The 19745-nt window shown below is 46.9% G+C and overlaps 1 protein-coding gene across 3 annotated transcripts in view; it reads right to left on the bottom strand.

Moving 5' to 3' along the window:
• ANKRD13B (ankyrin repeat domain 13B) overlaps nucleotides 1-19745 on the bottom strand; it is a 353565-nt gene that overhangs the window by 143339 nt on the left and 190481 nt on the right. For all 3 annotated transcript variants that reach the window (XM_069226255.1, XM_069226253.1, XM_069226254.1), the window contains exons 2-3: nucleotides 16827-16962; nucleotides 8637-8761 (exon numbers count right to left, since the gene is read on the bottom strand). In XM_069226255.1, coding sequence (XP_069082356.1) covers nucleotides 8637-8761; nucleotides 16827-16962 — 261 coding nt within the window. The remainder of the gene's footprint in view (nucleotides 1-8636; nucleotides 8762-16826; nucleotides 16963-19745) is intronic.

Below are 19745 nucleotides of genomic sequence, written 5' to 3'. Positions count from 1 at the left end.
CGAGCGCGCAAGAGCACAATTCTGACTTGATCAAGGCCTTGCCTTGACGGCGCGAAGCGGAGGTGCCTGGCCTGGGGGCAGAGAGCAGTACAATACAGCGCCACCACCGCCGGGGTCATACACATAGACAAACCTTAGAAACAGTGCCTGTTTGTGGAAGACAACTGGTTTGTTGTCATGACCTCCTGAGGGGCGCTCAAGCCGGAGCCCTATACTGGAGAGGACAGACTGGGCTGCGGGGGCAGAGCCTACGCAGCGGCACGAAGGGAGAGTTGGACCAGTCCTATACCCTTGATGCAAGCGGACTACAGCCACAGGGGGAACCGGGAGAGCGTACACTGAGTGGAAAATTGGTGGCCCGCCCTGGGCCACAGTGGTGAGTCAGAACGTGCCAGTTGGTGAAAGACGAAGGCCCGAGGAACTGAGCGCACAAGAGCACAATCCTAACTTGATCAAGGACCTGCCTTGACGGCGTGGAGCGGGGGTGCCTGGCCTGGGAGCTGAGCGCAGTACCATACAGCGCCACGACCGCTGGGCTCATACACATAGACAAACCTTAGAAACAGTGCCTGTTCGTGGAAGACGACTGGTTTGTTGTCACGACCTCCTGAGGGGCGCTCATGCCACTTCACCGAAGATAGATAACACTGGAACGGCGCCTGATTGATGCTGCTGGTCGGTGCACCCCTAGTCTGAGCCATAACAAAGGAACGCAGTGTCAATGCCGTGGAGAACAGCTGGAGGTGAACCTATAAGCCTAGGGACGAGGCACTGAGTAATCTCCCACCTGCTTGACAATTGAAGTACGATTTACATGTCCCTGATTACCACCAGGCATAGGACAAGAGGCAAAACCCTGGGCCGTAAAACCACCAGAGACTACGACAAAGAGAAGATGGAGGACCCCGCACAATCCACAGTACAGACCACCCTTAACAAAATCCTAGGTGCAATAGAAGACACAAAAACCACTCTGAGAAATTACATCAACCAGGTAGTGGTCGAATTGGGTCTGCTGAGAGCCGACCACCACAAATTAGCGGACAGAGTGAAAGAGACTGAAACTACACTGACAGAGTTTGCACCAAAACAAGATAAACTCGTCGCCACAGTCCTCCACCTAACTGAACGAGTGCACCGTCTAGAACGTAGGATGGAGGATGCAGAGGGGAGAAGCCGCAGAAATAATATATGGATCATGGGTCTTCCTGAGGGTGTCGAGAAACCAAACATGGTAGAATTCCTTGAGGAATGGCTGCGCACGGTCATAGCCCCGGAGCTTCTCTCGCCCTTCTTCTCCCTGGAGCGGGCACACAGAGTCCCCTCGTGCCCACTGCCACCGGGAAGGCCACCAAGGGTGGTGATAGCCAAACTAAAGCACTACAGGGACAGAGATACCCTACTCCAAAGGGCCAGAGAGACTGGACCATTCAGAGTCGAAAATGCCACAGTGACGCTGTTTCCCGACTTCACTATGGAAGTGCAGATGAAACGGGCCTCATACACGACGGTGAAGAGGACACTCCGAGAAGCTGGCATACCATACTCCCTTCTCTTTCCGGCCAAACTAAAGGTAATCCTGGACGGCAAAACCATGTTCTTTCAAACACCTGAGGAGAGTGGCTGGAGTCGAAGGGAATGGCGGAGGGACCGCGTGGCCAGAACGAGCACATAGACCGCATGGGTTGAAGAGGTCAGAGGAGACAGCGAAACAGAAACAGATCGCGGACAAGACCAACCACAGCCCAAAAGGAACTGGCCAGGATGGACGCTCTGAATGCGGCGGCCTCCGTTTGTGGAGGCACTCCATTGGTTGATAGTGATAGTGGGGACTCGGATCGTGCGTCCATATCCTCCGAGGGGGGCTCCGGCGGCTCAGGAGATGCGCCCAAGGTAACCCCGCAGACGGCCGACGAGCTAGGTTAACAGTCCATAACCTGAACACGGGTGAGGAGTGTCATATGAAAGAGGCCCCGACGGACACGCATCCACAACCCCCACTAGTTTCTCGGCCACGAGACAGGATGGCGAGAACTTTAATCGACTTGTTGTTATTGTTTCATTGTTGCAATGTGTTATGGGCAACCCACATTTCGAGAGGTGCCCAAGGGGGGTCCGGGAGTTGGGGTTTATGTTTGCATTTTTTTGATGGTGATGGAAACACTATGAACGTAGTACACAATTCTGCACAACGAGAAGTGGAGGAGGGGACACAAAGGGGTGCGACAAAACTCAGTTTCACCCTAGTTAGTCTAGTGTGGCTGAATACAACTTTCTGACCTGGAACATCAGGGGAAATGGGATCGCCCTCTAAAAGGTACAGAGTGTTATCGTACTTGAAACGGCGGGGGTGCACATTGCTATGATACAGGAGACTCACCTTACCTCCACTGAAGTAGACAAACTCCGGCGTAGTTGGAGGGGACAGATGTTTGCTACCAAGTACTCGGCCTACGCTAGGGGAGCACTGATATGGGTAAGAGCAGAGGTCCCCTTTGAGGCCAAAGCTGTGGACATAGACCAAGAAGGCAGATTTGTGGTTGTGGAAGGTATATTACATGGAGTTACGATTACCATTAGCAGTATCCATGCGCCTAACCAGGACCAGATACCCTTCATGCAGCGCTTACCGAGTCTCCTCACACGCCAGAGGGGGGGAGCTGTTATTAGCAGTGGATTTTAACTGTGTATTGGATACTGAACTGGACCGCTCCACCCCACTACTGGCTGGAGCAACAACGCAGAAGATAGCTAAACACATGGAGGAATGGGTCCGGGCTGGGGTTTGGTGGATGTATGGCAAGCGCAGCATTCGCAGGATAGGGACTACTCCTACTTTTCACACTTACACCAATTACACACCAGAATTGACAGGATGATTTGCTCGGCAGCGATAGCACAGAACATGATCCACACTGAATATCTGGGGCTCACTCTGTCTGATCATAACCCACTGCTTTGCGTATGGCGAGCAACTAGAGACAGACCCCTTATACCATTATGGAGATAGGGCCCAGCCGCACTAGAGGACCAAGCATATAGGGAGACATTGCGTTCCTTTCTCACAGATCATATCGTCACCAACTCAGGCTCGGCGTCAACTAGAGGGGTGGAATGGGAAACGCTAAAGGTTGCGGTAAGAGGGCACTGCATGAGCCAGACTTTTGAGATTACGCACACTCTCGAGCGAGAGCTAATAGGTTTAGAGAAAACCATCCACGAAGAAGAAAGGAAAGAGAACAGAACTGCCTTAGAATGCGATAGACTCAGAAAGGCGAAGGATTCACACGCTAAGACTGAGGAACAGTTAAGATGCCACAACACACAAAGGTACCTAACCTCAATACAAGCGGAGGAGGGCAGATCGGGGAGGATGCTAGCATGGTTGGTGAGACCAGGAGGAGAGGGGATGCCTATAGTGAGCGTAAAAGATTCAAAGGGACTACATAAATATACACCTAATGAGGTCAATGGAGCCTTTAAGGAGTACTACACCTACCTGTACAGACAACCGGAGAACCTGGAAATCAAAAGGTTCAGAGATTACCTGGGGACATTACCATTGACCACTCTGACGGAACAGGACGGGGACAGCCTAGGGGGACCAGTGACGTTAGAAGAGGTAAAAGAGGCCATAGAACAGCTGGCGGCAGGGAAGACCCCGGGTACGGATGGTCTTCCGATGGACTTCTACAAGAAGAATTCCGCACTACTGGCTCCCAGACTAGTTTAAATGTATGCGGAGGCTCTCCAACGGGGTTCCCTACCAGGGACACTGAGAGAAGCTTTAGTGGTCCCCCTGCCCAAACGGAACACAGGTGAGCTCTCAGTGACAGACTGCCGACTGCTGTCAATGTTAAACTGTGACTTTAACATTTTGAGTAAACTAATGGCCAACAGACTCCTCAGCTACATCCCCAATCTAATACATAAGGACCAAAATGGATTTATCCCAGCGCGAAGCACCTCCCTAAACTTGAGACGCCTGTTTAATCTTTTACATATGCCACAAGCTGCAAAACCTGATGGGTCGATGCTGTTGGCAATAGATTTTGTAAAAGCCTTTGACTCGATACGATAGGATTTCCTGCGCTCAGTGATGCTCCAGATGGGGATGGGTGAGGGCTGGGTGCGCTGGGTAGATCTGCTATACACGACTCCCCTGGCACGAGTGAGAACGGGTAAAATTATTTCTGAGACTTACCCTGTACACAGGGGAACTAGACAAGGATGTTCATTGTCCCCTTTGTTGTTTGCCCTGGCAAACGAACCACTAGCAGCCCGGTTCCGGATGGAGGGAAAGGGACACGGAGTGGAGTGGGGACAAACTGAACACATCATTTCACTCTATGCGGACGATGTAGTAATTTATCTGAGAAATGGCGAGACTGGTTTACCAAGGGCATTGAGAATATTAGATGACTTTGGTGCTGTCTTGGGACTCCGTCTGAACCATGGTAAGACCTTTGTCTTTCCCATGGTAGAGGGCAGTGAGCGACCCTCCTCTTGCCCCGGGGATGTGGTGTGGGCTCCACGCACCTTTAAGTACCTCGGAATACAGGTGTTTCACGATCTAAAAGACCTCCGCGAGGGTAATTTGGGCAAGGCGTTGGGTTTGCTTAGGTCCTCAGTGAGATTCTGGAGATCACTCAGACTAACCATATCAGCTAGGGTGTCCCTTTCTAAGATGATCATGCTCCCACGCCTTCTCTACTTCTTTGCCAATCTTCCGGTACTAGTTCCTTCGACATGGTTTCACGAATGAAATACACTTCTTAGGGATCTGGTATGGGATGGAGGCCGGAGGCGCACATCGCTATTGGCCCTGACTAGGCCAGTACTCATGGGGGGTCAGGAAGTGCCGGACTTTGAGCTATACTACCTGGCCTGTCAACTCCAGTGGACAGCCGGGTGGCTGAGGGGAAGAGGCCAACTGGACAGATGCACTGACGCCGGAGTGCAGGATATAGGCAAGATACTAGCACACATGATTGCCCGAGGTGGAGCACGCAGGGAGGAAAGCGCCCTAATGAGGGTTGCGACAACCTGCTGGAAGCACTGCTCACGACGAGTAGGGGTGGGAGTAGCTTATTCACCAGCCCTTCCGTTAACAGTGCTGGTACAAACCTCGCCAGATAAACCACTAATGAGCCACGGGCTGGGAGTCTGGGCGCGGGCCGGGGTACAGACAGTTGGAGATTTCTTCCAGGACAGGATAATGAGAACTTTCACAGACATATCCGATAAAAATAATGTCCCAGGCGGGAGGTTCTTGTTGTATCAATACCTAACACACCGCATAAAATCACTCTGGGACACTGTCAACGCGGAACCAGAGGTTCATAAGATCCTTCATTACCTCCTAACACAGGGCGATGAATCTCACCTGGTAGCTAAATTATATAAGGCCCAAATGGAATGCTCCATGGTGCCATTACAGGCGTTAAGAGAACGCTGGGAAAAAACACTAGGGGAAGACTTAACGGCCTGGAGGAGAGCACTGTCCTACCCCAAGATGGTATCACAAAACACACGACTGCGCTGTATCCAATACAACTACCTACACAGGACGTAACTCACCCCACATAGACTAAACATAATTTACGGAGGCGAAACTAGGGCATGCCCCAGGTGTGGGGAACTAGATGCAGACCTGGACCACATGCTGTGGCAGTGCTCCGAGATCCAGCATGCCTGGGGAGTGGTCCTGGGCAAGCTGGGGACGCTGCTGGAAAGGGAACTGGATCAGTCCCCATCGGCATGTCTGATGGGACTATATGCTGGTGCAGCAACAGGATCGGTAAAAACAAGATTCTTGGATCTGGCTCTGGTACTATTTAGGAGACAGATTGCCATTAGACGGAAATCTTCTCAAAGCCCCCCTCTAATGATCTGGAGAAGAGATGTCTCAAAGTGGGCGAGAGCTGAACTTCAAGCGTTGAGGCGAGAGGAGATGAAGGAGCTACGCCTGAAACCCATTGCCCCTGACTGGGAGGAAATCTGAGATAAGTGGGAGCAGGAAGTTCAAGAAATGGGAACTAATAGAGAGACGACGGACACCCCTTAGAATAGGAATTAAGAGAAAGGAACACACAGTAGCAAGCTGGCATAGATAGGGGAAGTGAAGGCAGGTCAAGTGGCAACATGGTAGGCGCAAGAAGAAAGAGTCAGATTGCACCACAACATATCAGACCCATTGGAGGAGAGAGCAAGATGGCATCAGCACATAGCATGCACATGTAGAGACCTTCCCCCCTACATTACTAGATTCAGTAACTAAGGATTAACTTAGAACTGAATAAACCAATATCAATAGACCCTCCTCAACACAGCACCACACTAGAACTGCATACCACCATCGTGTACATAGTTCTGAATGTAATCAGACAGGTGACTATTACATAATGACTATGGAAAATCACTATCTATATGCATGAAAAGTATCTCAACCACGAATGATTTGTTACCAAGAATTAGTCTGATATTGATGCATAACCCAAGATGTATGATGAAGCAATAAGCGCGAACATAGAAACAAGTAATGTAAACAGTACTGAAATTATGTCTGTGTGTAAGTAAAATGTTAATAAAAATATATTTTAAAAAAACAAAAACAAAGACAAGCAATAGACATTGAAAAATCAATTAAAACATTTAGTTCATTCGGTCTGTCCATACATGATGTTTGCTAAATCATCCTTTATCGGCTGCACTTGGCCCTGTAACCAGTATACTAAGTTGCTCCAAAAGAAATCTGATTGGTGCTCACCAGCATGACAGTCGACCGTAGGCGATACAAAGACATTTAGAAGCAGTAAGCTCAAATCATTGTCGGAAATGACACCCCCTACAAGGAAACTGTGTTCCGAAGAACCTTGTCTCCAAGTTCACCTTACAAACAGACCAACCACGCTTGTTGGTAAAAGAGTGAAAAGTGATGGAAATTGTCTCTCTTGAAGTGTAGGAAAAAAAGTAAGTGGGTGAATGCAAACATAGGCTTTGGAAAGCCCCTTTTCTGTTTCATTTCGCTCTTTGTTGAGCTGTTATTCCACCAAATAATGTGTGTGGGCGTCATCCCCACTCCCGAAGCAGCTGATGACAGTTTACCAATACAATAGTGTCTTAGAGTCTGATTTAGAACTTGGTGGATGGGTTACTGTGTCACAAACATGACAAGTCCATTATATGGTATCATTGATGCTGGTAGTAGGGGTACAGAGGTGCTGCAGTACCCCCATAAAACTTGAAAGATTATAGATGGAGAATGAACAATAAAGAGGGCATTAAAAGGTTATTCTGGCAGAAATGTCTTCTGTTTTAAATGAAACAACAGCAAATACCCGTTGTACGTTAGTGAGGTGATGCTATTGGGCAGCACTCCAACTCGAAAATTAATTCTAGCACCATTGCATGGATTTTGTAATACTGCTGATGGGATATCCATCATGTGCGTGAAAGACTACCTGTCTGGCCAACTCCTAAAAAAACACAACCAACCACTTGCCGCTATTGTCTCAAATAAGCGTTGACAACACCAGAACACATATAATGCATTATCACAGTCTGGTGGTCGTACTGCTCATGCAATCGGTTGGTGTTTGCAGAAGCCTTAAACTGCACACACCTGCCAACTGTAGAATCTAAAAGAAACAAAATACACTAGAAAAAGGAAAGGCTTCTTTCTAAGAATCCTCTGCAGACACACAGTACAAATAATTGTAGTGTGAGCTTTGAACGTGGGCATACATTATTTTTTCTACTAGGTCTGAAGCAGAGCATGCATGAACCAGGGACATTCTGGCCTATAGTGCAATCAGGCAGTATCCAATGGTCTGTTGTGGTAGATCAGTGTGTGGGCCGTTTTTTTTAGAAATTTTAGGCCGGTTTTACAGACAGTTTTTTGGCCTGGTTGGCTGGTTTCTATTGTTGATTTCGCTGATTTTACCACTTTTTTAACTATAAGCTTAGCTACTGTGGGACACTTTTATTTTGGTGCCCAGGCCTATTTTGTGTCCTGATTCAACCCTGGCCTGAACTCAAATATCCACGACCACGCTCTTTGCATAACTAAAATATCCTTTTTTTTTAAAATGGGAAGCAAACGCACCACAAATACTTTATTGTGTGGCATATGCTGCCACAAGGGGCACGTGCAACACACACAAATCATTTGAAGAACTTTAGAGTAGCCAAATCACAGAGATAAACAAGAGAAGCACACAGAGAAACACAAACGTCAATCGGAAATCCCAAAACAGGACAAATATCTGAAATGTCTCTTTCTTTAATCCCCTCGTCTTATGATCTTCAGATATAAACTACACCAACATATCAGAAAGAGAATAGCCAGGCATGAAGGATGGGCCAGGCATGTAAATTAATGGACTGGAGGAGAGAAAACAAGATGGAAGGACACAAGATAAAGGGCCTGATTTAGATCTCGGCGGAAGGGTTACTCCATTGCAACAGTGACGGATAACCCGTCCACCAAAATCTAAATGCCACTGTTTTCTATGGTATTTAGATTTCAATGGATGGGATATCCGTCACAATTGCGATGAAGTAACCCCTCCGCTGAGATCTAAATCAGGACCAAAGTGTTTTTGACTGCCAAAGTTAGCAGGTGGTGCACTCACCTTGCGAAGCTTTTCCAGGAGGATCGGGATACCCGCCAGTCTCTTGAGCACCCTCTGATAGTCGCGGTGCCGCAACACCAAACGGACCAGCTCCAGGTCCCGTGTGCTGACTGCCTCCTGGAGCACTGCCAGGAAAACAAGCAAGTGACTGAAGAGACAAGACCACTTAGACACAAGACCAAATTTATAAATTTACCACATAGCACACCGTACCTGGACCTATGTGGGCCCTCATCTGTAGCCTAAACCCTTTAAAGGCCCTGAAACTATTCCAACGTGTACTGAGTTGTTTTAATAATAATTCAGTGCTTATTAAGCCTCTGTTTTTGCTGTTTTAGGTTAGGCATGTATCTATTTGTTTCAACCCATGTCTCCAGTTTGTCATTGTTGAGCCGGCTCCATTGTGCTTATTGCTGGAAGCGAGAGCGCTCAAGTACATAAAAGGATCTTTTTTACCCTAATCAAAATTCATTTAGGATATGAAAATCTGAGGTTCTACCATTTCACTGGTGTGTGCAGCATGTACTTCCACATGGCGCAAAATGTGAAACCTCACTTGTCCTGATGAAGACCCTATCCTGAATAGCTACAAATTGATTTTATGTTACTATAACTGCAACGTTTTTTCTGGGCAGCCAAAGCAGAGGTTTAGCTTCCATTGGTGCAGCAAGTGTAAAGGCACCGGGGCTCAGAGGCCTGAGAGGCCCACTGAGGCCTGATTATTGTTGTATTTTTTTAATACAATCACCAACCAGGGGCCCATTTCCTTCCTTGCACCAGGGCCAAGACACATTGGCTGCGCTACTGAGCAAAAGTTTTATCTTTGTAAATTATTTGTTCCTTCTATCATGTTTCCACTTACTTACAACTCAGATGGCCTGGGTCGCCACACCTTAACATGGAGCTCTGATTGTGTACTTTGCTATTTCTTGATAATAAATCATTTATGGATATCTCTTTTAACTGCGAGTTTTTCATTGCTATTGATGTATATGTGGATATGGCTATAGGGTTCTGAATTATTCTAATTAGTTCTATTAACTAAGAAGGACAATTGTTGTAGTTCTGCATTTCTTGACTGTAGCCTTATTAGTGATTCTGTTGTTATCCTGAGTGCTGGAGTGCATGTCATATTAAGAAAGATGCTGGTTCTTCTTATTAGATAATGGGGATGGAGGGGAGACCCTTTCCTGTCCAGACAACTTTGGGGGAGCTTCTAAAAGACGTTTAGAGGGGCTGTTTGCGTTTGACCATGTTGTAAGGCATATATATGGTAGAGATTTGAGAGTTGTGACTGCACTATGACAATTAAAAGGTGATTGTCTGTGAAGCTAAATCAGTAGCAGTGTCATTCCCAAGGAATACAAGCTTGTGCCCCCGGTTTAGTATCAAGCCCAGGTCCAATCCTGAATGTCCGGTAATATCCACACACAACAGTATTTTTTGCTGCATACAAAAACGGAAAATATTATGAAGACATTACTAGAAATGACATCCCGTTGGCTTGATGATGCCACCTTTGGACACCACGTCGCATGACTCAAAGGAAAGGAAATGACCATGTGGATTTGAAGCTTATGACATGATAAGAAATACATTACAAGAATGAATGTCCTTTGAGCAGTGTGACCTGCCCTAATTTTACTAACATTTCTCCTCTCCAGCAAACACACGACTGAAGTGCAAGGCATGCATTTCAAAGCACAGCACAATTTTGAGGGTTATTGGTAATTCGCCCCCCCCCCCCTCTTGGAGTGGGTGCTCACCTCTTAACAGGTTCAATACACATCTTGTCAAAAGCAATACAATGGCTCTTGTGAAGCTGTAGTAATAATAGGTTGTTTACATAGTGCACTTCACGGTGCACCGTGTCAAGGAGCTATAATTAACAGTTTTTAATGGTATATAGAGGTTTTGTGGTGTCCAGACACAATGTGATACCCTCTTAGAATCGTGAAATAATAACAAAGCATAGAAAATACCGTTTCAGTATGGCTGATAAGTGTTATTGATTTTGCTGAAGCTTTTAGAAAGCAAACATTGCCGAAGTCAATACTTCCCAATTGTGGCTTACAATTCGACAAGCATTAGTAAGGCCAATTGGGGAAGCCAGACTATGGGCTTTGCCAGCACTTGTTTCGGCTGCTTTCCTTATCCCTCCCAAGTTCGTTCTTCCTCATTCTTTCTTACCCCTTTTTGGGGGGTGGATGTGAAAGCGGGGTGTATCCCACAACAACCCTTTCACTCATTTGTAAAATGAGTGTATTGCCCCCCCCCCCCCCCCCCCCGTTCTTTTTTTCCATGGTGGCCCTTTCCCATTCCCTATTCAGCCTCTTAACCCGTGCCCTACCCTGCCTCCAAATACTTCCGACTCCTTAGCTCGTGTTTCACTTCAATTTTAAAATATGTTCTCTAGACGAGATTCTCTATGTGGTCACAATGTATGTTTCTTTTTAAAACAGTCGTTCTTTTAACTGTGCATGCAACTTTAATATCCCCTTTTCTTAAATCGTTCTATTATATTCATCCAAACTGTTTTTCTATCATCTTGTCTTTTCACTACACGGGTTTTCATTATTTGCTTTCTCAGCAATGTATTTGCGGTACTTGCTTTTTTAATGAATTCACAACTACGTAAGCTAGCGTCATTAATTGGTCTTGTGGTCTCTGACTGCAGACCAGAGCATCAGTCACTGCCAGGTTCCATCGATCCAGCGTGTGACCCTCTCAGCTTCCCATGACCGCTGTTTCTAGAAATGTTGTGTGCCCCTGGGACAGGTCTTACAATAACTCTGCAACTGGGATCCGGCAGGCATGATCTGAAGAACTCCATATGTGCCAAGTGGATTCCATCGACCTCCGGCCAGGTGCCTCCTACCTCCGTGTTGTAAATAAAGGCATCTCAGATCACCAGACTGATGGAAGTGGGGATCTGGTAGAGGCAAGCAGCGCTGTTTCTTCCTGATTCTTACTGAATAGACAGGGTGGGGGCGAGGCGCAAGCCAATACCTTGATAATATTTCTTTTAACAGTCTCCCCTTCTGCCTCTTCAGTTACTGCTCTAAATTGCGCTCAGTACTTTTTCACGGAGTTGCCTGCTCATTTGCTTTGAAGGAAACATTAATGTGCATTAGAAGGTTCCCTTTTAATTACAAAGTAGTATATTTATAATTCTCTGTCCTTAAAGCCAGCTTCTGAGTGATGTTGCATCGCTGATTTTGTTTTCTCAGTTGTCACAATTCTTCATACGCTGTATTCGTGTGGTGATGATCTAGTTTTGAGGGCACAATCGATTATAAATGATAACAATGTTATATATGTTTTTGTGGAACCATCCTGAGGAGGGTTGTGTTGCATACATACTTCATGTTGTTTGTTCTGATGCTTGATTACTGCCTCCAAAAAGTGTTTCAGGTCTGATGAGGGGTATGAAAGCGCTACCTAGATATCACTACATGATAATGTTTGTATAGTGTAAGAAAACTGGGCTCTCTGCAGATGTCCCCCATACTTTTTGCCCCCATGTGGACTCCTAGATGCTGTTTTTTTTACTCTGATAGTGCACTGGGACCTGGTAACCAGGTCTCAGTCTATGCGTTCTTTCCCTAAATTATTTGTTGAAATGGTAATTCCCAAATACTTTACCCCCATGTAAGCCCCTAGTAATTGGAACCCAGGGCACAGGTGGTAAATGTTATCGAGGGCTGCAGCACAAGTTTGTGCCACCCTAGGTAACCCATGTAAACTCCTTATGGCAGGCTTGTCATTGTAGTCTGTCAGAGCAGTGCAAACTGCTTGAGTTCAACTATGCCCTCAACAAGAGTGGCACAGCCCCATGCACTGCCTTATATGTAAGTCAGACACCCCTAAGGTAGGCCTCTGCAGCCCAGGAGGCAGGGTGCATTATATTTAGGGGCAGACATATAAGCACAGGTTTCTATGCCTCAATAGTGTCCTTTCCATTAAGGTACAATATAAGTGCAGGTCGGTCCATAGGATATCATGGAACTTAAGCCCCTGTTGACCAGGGCTGCTAGTTCCATTATGGAACCCCCTAGATATGTCGAGTTTGGTGTCAAACAACTTGCCTTCTCTCCCCGACACGATTCCCATGTTGGGGGACAGCTGGCATGTTCTCCGGCGGCACACTGGCGGTGGCCCACCCATTTACCACCTTACTTTGTGTGCTGGCCTCACAGCCCGCACTTTTTCCTGCACTTGCCGCCTCCAAGACAGGTTTTTGACCTCTTGCTAGGCAGCATGGGCACTCCCAGAGGTCAGAACAACAGGCTGAGGCAGGAAGAAGGGCACACCTCCCACCCCCAGCCAGGCTAGTGAATAGAACATCAGTGCAGTGAGCTTCAAAGGCTTTTCTGTCCTGATAGCCATCAGTGCTGTCCTCCAATGAGAAAACAGCCCTCCCTCTGCCCCCATGGACAAGCGGTATGCAGGACTGGGCAAACCCCCAGCAAGCTGACTACACCTCTAGGGTGAGCAGCTCGGTCTGTGAACTAAATTCTAGTTTCTGCCATCTTAGGAGTGGCAGAATATAAGGTTCTGGGTAGCTAAAGGTGACCTGCCCACCACATGTGGTCAACTCAGGGGCAGATTAGCTGTAAGAGCTAGCTGCCCATTGGCCACTAGTCTCCACACCCTAACTCCTCTAAATCCAGGATTTAAGGAACACCCCTGACACTAGAACCTCAGATCTGATCGACCAACTTCAAAGAAGGACCAAGAGAAGCTCTACATCACCGACAACCGGTCTATGCCCACTGCTGCAAAGCAAAAGATGGAAACTCTGTCCCTAAGGCAACAGACTGGGAACTGTGTGATCAACCCTTGTCCTTGGCTGAAACTTATCACTCATGACCAGAGGGACATTTGTGGAAGCCCAAAGCATTTTCAGTCTCCTTTGGACTAGTGGGACTAGTCCCCTGCAAACTGCAGGCAGGTAAAAACGACCGCAGGATTCAAAGTGTCACTGGCCACGAGCCCGTGGGATTATCAAAATCCATGTGGTCCAGAGTCTTCTGGGAGTTATAGTCCAGCCTGCCTCCAAGTTTCAGTCTGCTACCTCACTCCCTCGGACCCCAGTAACTTCTCAAAGGATTCCTGCACCTTTACCACTGCCAAGGCTTGTTGGTTGCCAGCCTGATAACTATTCCTTTTACTGACGCTGCGGTTGCAGTGCACAGCGTGCAACCTGCATCTGACATCGGCAACCCAGCACCAGCTGAGATTTTGCATCCCCTTCTCAGCATCATGTTGCCAATGGTAAAATCAGCTCCAGCGCGATCCCCATTCAGCACCACAGACAGCCAGGACAACTCTGCACCTGGACCGCACGGACATGGTAGAAGTGAACTGACTCTTGTAGCCTGGTCCTAGGACCCACACAACCTTAACCCTCCAAGTGGTCGTTCCTCACCAGTGGAATCCCTGCCATTGACTTCAATGCAAGTTCATCCAGCACCACGAACAGCCAGAACAAATCTGCACCTGAACGCCACAGGCCAGGTAAATCTGCCCTGACTGTCATGAACTGGTCCCAGGGACTGCACTAGCTTAACCACTCAAGGATTCCATGCAACTTGCCTTGTAAGCGCATATTTTGCAACACATGATATTTTGCCATTGACTTCAATGCAACATTTAAATGCCATTTCTTCAGTGATTTTATATTGCTTCGCAAATCGATATCTCTGGTGCTACTGGACTTATACTGTTCGTTTTAGTGTCTAAATTTATACAAAAATAAGCTCTATTCTTATAAACTGGTGTCAGATTTCTTTTGAGTCGTGTCAATTACTTATATTTGTGCTATGAAATGTTTAACACATGTTCCTCTAAGTAAAACCTGACTGCTCTGTGCCACACTACAAGGACTGAGCTAAGGATTTACTAGTGTGAATCCAAGGACCATCTCTGAGGTATTGTAAGAGAATTACATGGTGAGGAATAACCCCCACACCACATATTACTCCACTTTCCTACATTTAGCAAAAACTCTAAATAAGCTAGACCACTAGGTGTGTATTTTTAATAATGATTAACACAAATAGATGATATCAAGTGAAGCACATCACGGTTGCTGGTACGCTAACCAAAAGAAGTAATTCTGGCGTCAGTAGGGGTGTCCAAAGTTGGTACAGGGCAGACTTTCAGTTTAGATATTTTACATATGAGTGTAAAAATTATATATTTACATAGTCAATTCATGCCCTGAAAATCTGGCATAGATCTGGCCATTCCGAACCAACACTGCACCCCTTGGTCTGCAGATGTTTCTGTTGAAAGACCATTCAAGAAAAGCCACTGAATGGCCTGCAAGGGAATTTGGAGGTCCCCCAAATATTTATCAATTAAAGGTCAGTAGGGCTGAGAATTAAGGTCTGTTTTGGATATTGGCGGATGGGATACTCTGTCACAATGGTGACAGATATCCTGTCCGCTGAAATCTAAATCTCATAAGGAATAATGGGATTTAGATTTCGGCTGTCAGGATATTTGTCACCGTTGTGTCGGGGTAACCCATCTGCCAATATCTAAATCAGGCCCTTAGTCTTCTGTCAAGCTGTCTGGTCTGTGACTGACATTTTTTCCAGGCCTACGGGTCTTTCATGGGCATCTCCTGGTTTCCCTATAGGCCAGTCTGCATTTGAGCAACGAGTGTGTAGGCTGTAATTGGATGGAACCTAAATAGTGAAATGCTTTAATTATTAGAAAGGAGCAGAGGTAACTGGAGGACATGCTCTGAACAGAAAGTTGTAAATTTACATTAAATGTTCAGTGGCTGGAAATGCTGAGCTCTTACCCAAGATAGAAAGTTGAACAGGAGTTGCCCTGATATAGGCAGCAGGGCCTGGAACCAGAAAGGGACCTGTCTCCTGACCATCTATCCTCTGTGGAAGGGCACTCTTGAACATGCCTGCCTTTATTCAGCACTGTATGTAACACGAAGGTGCCCTGATATCCTGATTGATATATATATTCTTATTTAATTATAAATTATATTTAATTTTATTATTTGTATTTAATTATTTAAAATATCTTCTTATTTAATGATGTCCCCCAGTGTGTGAGGAGTCCTATCAGTGACAAGTGCAAGGCATAGAGCTGAGAAGGGGCTTGATATTTACCTCTGTAGTTTATGCTGATTTGAGCAGCTGTAATGTAGCAGGGCACAAAGAAAGAAGGACTCTGTACCTACCTACCTTGCCACTCAGATCTCAGTAATGAAAATGGGCTGCTACTTACCTGTTAATTTGCTGCGTTTGTAAACAGTGAAGCTGAAACTTGGCTTTTCCAGCCACTGTGGATGTCAGAAGTGAAAGGGGGAAAGCACCTACCTGTCCAAGAGGGCTAGCATCTACCTGTCCAGCCGCTGTGCATCCCAGCAGTGAAAGGGGGCTAGCATCTACCGGTCCAACGGGGCTAGCAGGGCTAGCACCTACCTGTCCAGCCACTGTGGGTCTCAGCAGTGAAAAGGGGTTAGCGCCTACCTGTCCAAGGGGACTAGCACCTACCTGTCCAGCTGCTGTGGATCCCTGCAGTGAAAGGGAGCTAGCTCCTACCTGTCCAGCTGCTGCAGATCTCAGCAGTGTGAGGGGGCTAGCACCTGTCCAAGGGGGCTAGCACCTATCTGCCCAGCAGTTGCGGATCCCAGCAGTGAAAGGGGGCTCGCATCTATCTGCCCAAGGGGGCTCGCACCTATCTGTTCAGTCGCTGTGGCTCCTGAGCACTGAAAGGGGGCTAGCACCTACCAGTCCCACTGCGTGGATCCCAGCAGTGAAAGTGGGATAGCACCTAACTTTCCAAGTGGGCAAGCAACTACTTGTCCAGCTGCTGGGGATCCCAGCAGTGAAAGGAGGCCAGCACCTACCTGGCCTGACGCTGAGGATCCCAGCAGTGAATGAGGACTAGTGTCAAGCCTCTGTGGGTCCTAGCAGCAATGGGGGTTAGCACCTACCTATGCAGCCAGTACGGATCCCAGAAGTGCATGCGGACTACCACCTACCTGTCCAAATGAGCTAGCACCTACCTTTCCAGCCGTTGTGGATCCCAGCAATGAATGGGGGCTACCTACCACCTACCTGTCAAGCCTCTGTGGGTCATAGCAGTAATAAGAGGCTAGTGCAGCTGTACAGCCGCTGCGGATTTCAGCAGTAAATGGGGGTTAGCACCTACCTGTCCAGCCGCTGCGGTTCTCCTTGTTGACATCAGCGCCATGCTTGAGGAGGACCCTGGCACAATCGAGGTGCCCAAGGGTGGTGGCTAAGTGCAGGGGTGTGCGTCCCCGTGGGTCTAGCAGATCGATTTCCACCTAAAGGGAAGAGATCAGAGAACCATTGTGAAAAGATCACTTCCTATCACACTTACACCCTGCAGCCAACAGAAAACTGGAAACAGCACCCACAATGCATCCAACACAGTGAAGATACACCATAGAGGAAAACATTAACATGCTCACAACCACAATCACCTCCTAAGAAAATCAAACAAACACTCAATGAGACACATTAGACTATATTGCACAACGATCCAACACACCTCTGATATGCCAGATAGTTATCAACGAGTTCACAACAGAACATACAATAATAAAAAAGACACACAGCTGTGCACACTTCCTGGAGCTACATCTGGATGTGCAGAACTGATTGGATGTGAATTGTACTTAAAACTCAAGAAAACCCTTGCACCGTAAAACCTCCGGCCTTGATGAAAATGCAAAAACACCAGGAGGAACAAGGCAAAGTATGACCTCATATCCAGTTAGGCTACGAAAAACGCCACCAACCACATCGAAGCTGGTGAAGACACTTGGTAAGATCATTGACCACAACTTCTCAATCTCAGTCGAGATCCATTTTAACTAAATGACTTGTGATGCTTTTGTTCTGATGAGAATAAACAGCACTCCGGAGCGTGAGGAAGAAAATGTAGAAATGATAAAATCGAAAATACACAATGACAGTTAATGGTGGTACAAACCACCCTTAGCCCTATTTGTTGCTGAATTGCAAGAGAAAGTGCAAGTGCAAGGAGCAGAAACTACAAAAAGTAAACAGGGCTCTTAAGGCAGAAAATTCCAAGTAGGACACAAAGTGAAAATTCCGAAGCAAACGTTTTAGCGCCCTGTTTTGTACTTTGAGCCCAATACAAGTTGAGGCAAATACCTCTGCAAGAAAATTACACCCACTTCATCTCATGCCATTTAAGACCTTTCAGTGATGTCCTCTTCGCAACATCCCAAAATCCAAATATGTGGACGAGGATGAGAGATGTATGGAAGCTGATTCATCTAAAAGCAATTGGCAGTGTAAGTGACATCACACATTCTTTGACCTCTCATGACATAAAGAGTTGACCAGTTGTATCACCTTTAGCTACTCACCAGCCTTCTATTTGCTTCTGAGTGGTGATGGAAAGTGTACACAGTAGACACTGCAGAGTAGACACAGGGCTCCTAAGTACTTGGTCCAAGTTGGTAGCAAGTCAAGAAGATCTGTTTTGCGATTCCTTCCCACAATTAATGCAAATATTTCTCACTCCTGGGATGTCAGACATCTTGCTGGGACGGCTTACAGACATTTCAAATAGTGGGATGGGCTGAGAAACGGCATACTATTTTATGACATAAGACGAGAGCTTTAATGAGTATTGGCAAAGACAGTAGGTTTTGCCAATGCAAAATCTATTGGCTTTGCAACGTGTTTTTGCATGTTGCACAGCAGCTGAGCTGCTGAGCAACATGCCTTAAAGCAAAAAAAAGCACATTGATGTGGCCAGCATTGACTGCATCCTATAAAAAATGTTTTTTTAGTTTGCATTGACTGCAAATGCTAAAACAATCGACTCCAAAGTTGGTGCATTGACGTATTGACATGAAGGTACTGATGAATGCACTAATTTAACTCCATGTGCTTTTTCATAGCAAATATAGGGGTGGTCGAAGAATTCCGCTACATCGGTAGAGTTTGCAGAGTTTGCCCCACTCTGCACTCAGCGCGGGGTTCCGAAAAACTCCACACAGTGACTCAGAGCAGAGTTTTTTCTCTCACTCACCAATGTTAAGTTGGTGAGCGTGAGAGAAATCGCTAAGTTGGCGAGTGCGAGCGAGATTTCTGAACGCGAGCGGTCGTAGTAAGCTATGACCGCTCATGATGAGAAAGCTGCCGCTCGCGTTTAGGAAGCAGCTGCTCAAGTAGAAAATCTACTCGAGCGGCAAAAAGAAGTTATCGCCCTCTGGCGCTCTGCGTGATGCCGTTCGCGCTGATTTTACTGTGCTGAAAGTCAGTACGATTAGCGTGCCTTACCTAAACTCTGCTGCTCGCGGAACTCCGCATAGCGCTGCAGAGTTTTTTGGCACTTTGAGAGTTCCGCATAGCAGGACTCTGCGAACTCCGCCTAGGCCTAAGCAAATAGGCAAACGCACACTTTAGCCATCACTGCACAGGAAATCAAGCGTGACGCCAGATTGTCCCCCACTGCCCCACTTCAAGCCATGTATGGATGCCCTGGCTGACAACACACACATTTAAGTACTACAAGGCTACAAATTGGACAGTAGCGTGCAATAAAAATGTCACGTAAGAAATAGTAGGTGACAGGTTCCAAGCCCAATAAAATAGTTCAATACGTTATTGAACCTGTTAGAAATGTGTGCATAGGTTGCAAATCAGAGTTGAAACTCTGATATAGCTCAGTTGGTTAAACACATGCATAGGTTTCATGCTAAAATATTTACGGGGCAGCCCAATATTAGCCACCCTCGGTTAACTACATGAGTACCACGTCTTATGAGTGATAGTGACTTTCATTATTTATAGTTGATATGAGCTTTAAAGTGTTGTATTAAACACTATGGCCCTCATTACAACATTGGCGGGCGGCGGTTGTAACCGCCGTGCGGCCGCCAATGCGGCCGCACTGGGCCGCAACATGGGAGCCGGCTCCAAATGGAGCCGGCGGTGTTGCGGCCGTGCGACGGGTGCAGTTGCACCCGTCGCGCTTTTAGCTGTCTGCAGAGCAGACAGTGAAAAGCCGCATGGGGCCCTGTCAGGGGGCCCCTGCACTGCCCATGCCTGTGGCATGGGCAGTGCA

Source organism: Pleurodeles waltl, chromosome 3_1 (genome assembly GCF_031143425.1).
Source record: "Pleurodeles waltl isolate 20211129_DDA chromosome 3_1, aPleWal1.hap1.20221129, whole genome shotgun sequence".
NCBI lineage: Eukaryota > Metazoa > Chordata > Amphibia > Caudata > Salamandridae > Pleurodeles > Pleurodeles waltl.
The sequence above is the reverse complement of the archived record's forward strand: the minus strand, read 5'-3'. Positions and strand labels throughout refer to the sequence as shown.